At 42.4% G+C, this 4,948-nt stretch overlaps 1 protein-coding gene across 1 annotated transcript; it reads left to right on the top strand.

The window, feature by feature from the left end:
* Positions 1-650: 650 nt before the first annotated feature.
* Positions 651-4,256, top strand: SARC_11247 (hypothetical protein; the record flags this gene model as incomplete). Its single annotated transcript, XM_014294671.1, has 7 exons — positions 651-791; positions 1,221-1,319; positions 1,625-1,739; positions 2,080-2,243; positions 2,932-3,155; positions 3,393-3,516; positions 4,102-4,256. Coding segments are annotated over 7 exons (1,022 nt in total), but the record flags the coding sequence as incomplete, so codon positions are not given.
* Positions 4,257-4,948: the final 692 nt, after the last annotated feature.

Here is a 4,948-nt window from a genome sequence, read left to right as displayed (position 1 = left end):
GTGTGTATGTAAATATATATATGCATACACACATACATACACACACACACCGTACACGCGCATACCCCCACACACATACATACATACATGCATACATACATACATACATACGCACACACACACAAACACACATACACCCCTACTCACACACACATCATCCCTGTTCCGAGCATAGCTGGAGACCGTTGGCGAGGAAACGGATGCGCTCAAGCTGCAAACAGCACGAATGCAGCAACAGCAACGAGACACGTACAACCAACTGGCAGAGGCCAAGGCAGCCCATGCCGCTGAGGTGGCCGATCTCAGGGAGCAGCTCACGGCTGAGTTTGAGGAGAAGGAGTTGTACCAAGCGCAGGTGTGTGAAGTGAAGGGAAGGAGTGGGGTGGGGGTGTCTGTGTGAGTACTTATGTAGGAGTTTGGGTGGCTGAGGAAAGTGTAAGACAGCTGGTTTTGGTGTGAGTATAGCCATACAGTTTGATGAAGGTATCTTTATTCTGGCCTATGTGTGGTTTTGTCATACATCTTGAGATATATATATTTATATATCCTTATTCTTATCCTTATCCTTATTCTTATCCTTATCCTTATCCTTATTCTAATACACATGTGCTGTTTTTTATACCTCGCTGTCTTAGGCATTCCACACACAGGAGAAGCTCAAGATGACTGTAGTCAAACTACAGCAGTCAATGGTTGCACAGGTGGCAACTAAAGGATCCACCATGAGCAAGCAGGACTGGAAGGAAAAACGCGAGGAGAAGATGCACAAGCAAGAGCTCAAGAACTTCATGGTAGGAGGCTGTGTATACAATAAAACTTGTGGTATTATGTGACAAAGACTATATATACATATATATATATATATATATATACTTTCGGATTGTTTTATTGACTATGTCACTACTACTCGCTCTAGGCTGAATGAGATGCAATGAGAGTTTGCAATGAATGAATGCATGCACTGCATTGCTGACCATCCCTTCCTGTCGCAATTGGCACTTAACAAAGTGTGGGTGCATTGTGAGAGGTCCCAACCGCTCTCTCATACGATCTACTACTAGATATCTATATTTTTGTACAAAAAAAATAGATACTCGAGTATATATTTATGTATATATATATGTATATATATAATATATACTAAAGCGTATATACATGTATAGGAGTGTTTCTATGTAGTTTAATATGCCTTTTACCTACCCACTCTCACCCGCGTGCAGAGAAAATATGAGGAGGAAGTGGCAAACAACAAGACACTGCAAGAGGAGAACACCTCACTCACGAACCAGGTGCAGCAGATGCTCATGGACATCGAAGACGTAAGTGAGTGTGCTATAAATAGCTTAGGTTTCATGTGTGATATAATTAGAATGGCCATGTTTAGAACACCTCACTCAAGAACCAAGTGTAGCAGATGCCACCTATCTACCATGAAAAGAGCTTTAAACCCTAAACCATCTACCTACCATCAAAAGACCTCTAAATCCTATACTATCTACCTACCATCAAAAGAATTTTAAACCTTATACCATCTACCTACCATAAAAGGCCCTTTAAACCCTAAACTATCTACCTACCATCAAAGGTCCTTTAAACCCTAAACCATCTACCTACCATCACGCAGCTGAACGATAGACTGGTGTGTGCGGAGGATCAGATGGCCAACGTGGTAGACCGCGCTACAGTCAAGAGCTTTGACCGACTCTCTCAAGTGGACATACACATCCCCCGACGCATCAGTATGTGGTGCTAGCTGACATGCTTATACCTACGTGTATATCAGATGGTGATAGAGTGCATATTAGATGGTTAGGGGATTAGGGTTTGGTAGGTTCTACTAATGTGTATGCAAGTATGGTAGTAGTGATGCTATGTTTAGTCCTGTGTATATGTCCGTGTGTATTTACTATTATTTTAAGATATATGCACCTAGAGTAAAGCCAGTACTAGCTTGTGGTAGGAACGTCTATATCGCATTCTTTCTAATCCTCACCCACTCATAATCGCTCTGTCCACTCAGATATACACCACATTCAACAACCACTCACATCCACTCTGTCTACTCCGTTCTATAAATAGCCAATACTCTCAACAGCCGCCGTGCGCCAATGGACATGTGGGCCAGGATCCCAAAGTCCAAAAAGAATCTCAAGAAGGGCTGGGACACGGTGTTTGTTCGTCTCAACTACCACGCACGTGAACTGCAAGTGTTTAGTAGAGAACCGGCCGAGCTTACTACACAGGTGTGTGGGAGGACACATGCATGACTCATGCATGAGTCATGTGTATGGGTTGTATGTATGTGTGGATACCTCTTTTAGTAGTATGCGTCAAACGGTAGTGTATCGGAGATAATGGTAAGTGACAATTAAATAGCTGCATATGACTTAACAGAGATAGAGCAGTTAATACCTGTGTATGTGTATATGTCCTTATTGCACGTGTATGTATATATGAGCGTATTACATGCGTATGTATATTTGTACTTAATACCTGTGTAAATGTATATGTCCTTATTGCACGTGTATGTCTATATGAGCGTATTACATGCGTATGTATATTTGTACTTATTATCTGTGTATGTGTATATGTCCTTATTGCACGTGTATGTATACATGAGTGTATTACATGCGTATGTATATATGTACTTATTACCTCTGTATGTGTATGTCTGTATTATGTATTTTATGTATACATGACACCTCTATGCATGTGCGTTGACATACTTGAAGGGTCATAGTTGGCCACAGGCTGTGTGTACCCTGGTAATGTCGCAAACCTTTTGAACACCCATTCTGGTCGTAAATTAGCATTACGCACACTTTCTGTTAACTCCCAGCGCGTAATCGGAGTGTGGACTTAGAGATCACTGAAATCGTCGGAAATGTCGCAAACTAATTTAACACACACCGCTTCGTCGCAAATACACAGTCGGACCAAACGCAGGGTCTGCTAATGAGCGTGAGTCTGACGGACATTAAAATCGCACGCGCGCCAAATAGGAACGAGGCCCACTCGGTCAAGAGTGAATTTTTGGCGGCAATGTTTTATATTATATACTACCCGCCGCAACAATGTACCAATCAGATGGACGGACGGGCGACCATCAAGTCCAACATCTCCAGCAACTCTGAGGGGGGTCTGGGACTACACCAGTATGTGGTTGTGGTGTATGAGTGTGGTGGTATTTGTATATGTACATATGGTTAACTCGGTCTGTATCAATAAGGGGCTGAATATATATATATATATATATGTGTGTGTGTGTGTGTGTGCGTGTGTGTGCGTGTGCGCGTGTGTGTGTGTGTGTGTGTCTACAAGTGTATACTATACTTCTTATCTACCCACCCTTGCTCATATAAAACCCTAAAACCCTGCCGCTCGCCCAACAGAGCCACGGGCCATGTGCTGAAAGAGGTGTTGCAAACAAAGCCATCGTGGTGCACCGTGTGTTCTGAACGCATCTGGAGCTTAAAGGAGAAGCAGCTGAAGTGCACAAACGTGTCAATGCAGAAGGTGTGTGCGATGCATAGTACGTACTGGGCCACCGGTATGTTACACCCGTACATATCACACATACATCATATCACACATACATCACTTATAAGTGGTTCTTCATAGGTCTTCTCTTGCCCGTGGGTCGGTATGCTCCAACTGAGCTGCGTCGCTTGCGAGCGAGGGACTGTGCGGAAACCAGCGGACAGAGCGTGGTTAGGGTTTGGGGTTTAGGGTTCAGCGTGGTTAGGGTTTGGGGTTTAGGGTTCGGCGTGGGTGTATGTTTGTGTTTAGGTATGTTTGTTGAGCAAGCTCGCCTATCACACACACAAGACATTGAAGGCAATCTGAGCCCCATCTATCTACCCGCATCTATATCCGTAACTAGGGTTATACCCAATACTTACCATGAGAAGACTTTAGGAACTCATCTGCCTCCTTTCGATACCCATAGCGCTGCATGGAGTGTCATTATCTCATACTTTTGGGGATTCAGTCTTGGTCTGAAAGTTCTATTTATAGAACGAGTACGACCAAACGCTGGATATAGAATCCTTAACTCATATTTCTAGTTTTCTCACCTCAATCTTAATGTTCTATTTATAGGACGAGTGTGACTGCACAATCCATAGTCGGTGCATCTCCCTACTGAAGACGCACAACATGTGCTCCATCGCCACTCAGGCGCAGCAGCAGTTCTTCCTGTGCAAGAATGTGGATGTGCGATCCACCTGGGTAGGAGCCATCTTGAGCGAATCGGTACGTACAATACAATATATATATGTATATGTATATGTATATGTATATATGTATATATATATAGTATATATATATATATATATATATATATATATATATATATATATGTATAGTATTATATATATATATATATATATATATATATTGTATATGTATGAATGTGTCTTGAAATATGTATGTGTTGTGCCTTTCAAGTTAGGTACAAATCATCTGAAATCTGTGAACATTTATTCACATTTCAGTATCAATTTTGCAAGCATGTAGGCATGCTCGTAACTGTTTACGTAAGCGAATCTATTGCCAATCCCGGAGTATAGCTGGAGATCATACTGATTTGTTCTTTAGTGTGCCTAGCATAAGGGGCGAGACTCCGCCCGTGTGTATACGTACATGTACAACGTTAACCACATGTTTACATCTGGTCATGTGAGTGTGGTGTTGTGTGTATGATTGCTCCCGTCGCACGCTCCTATATATATATATATATATATAAACCTCCCTCTGAAAGTAAGTCCACCTGAACACTAAGTCTTCATTCCAACAAATATATTTCCTTCCTTCCTTCTTATACATATCGCATCTGCTTCATCCACCCACCAACCAGGCATCGTCACAGCCGTAGTCGACCCGCCGGTACCCACACAGCTTCAAAACCAACCGCCCAAAAGCGTCATCAGAACCACATACAATACAA

The sequence above is a fragment of the Sphaeroforma arctica genome (genome assembly GCF_001186125.1).
Source record: "Sphaeroforma arctica JP610 unplaced genomic scaffold supercont1.1591, whole genome shotgun sequence".
Lineage (NCBI taxonomy): Eukaryota > Ichthyosporea > Ichthyophonida > Sphaeroforma > Sphaeroforma arctica.
This window is presented reverse-complemented; position numbering and strand designations above follow the sequence as displayed.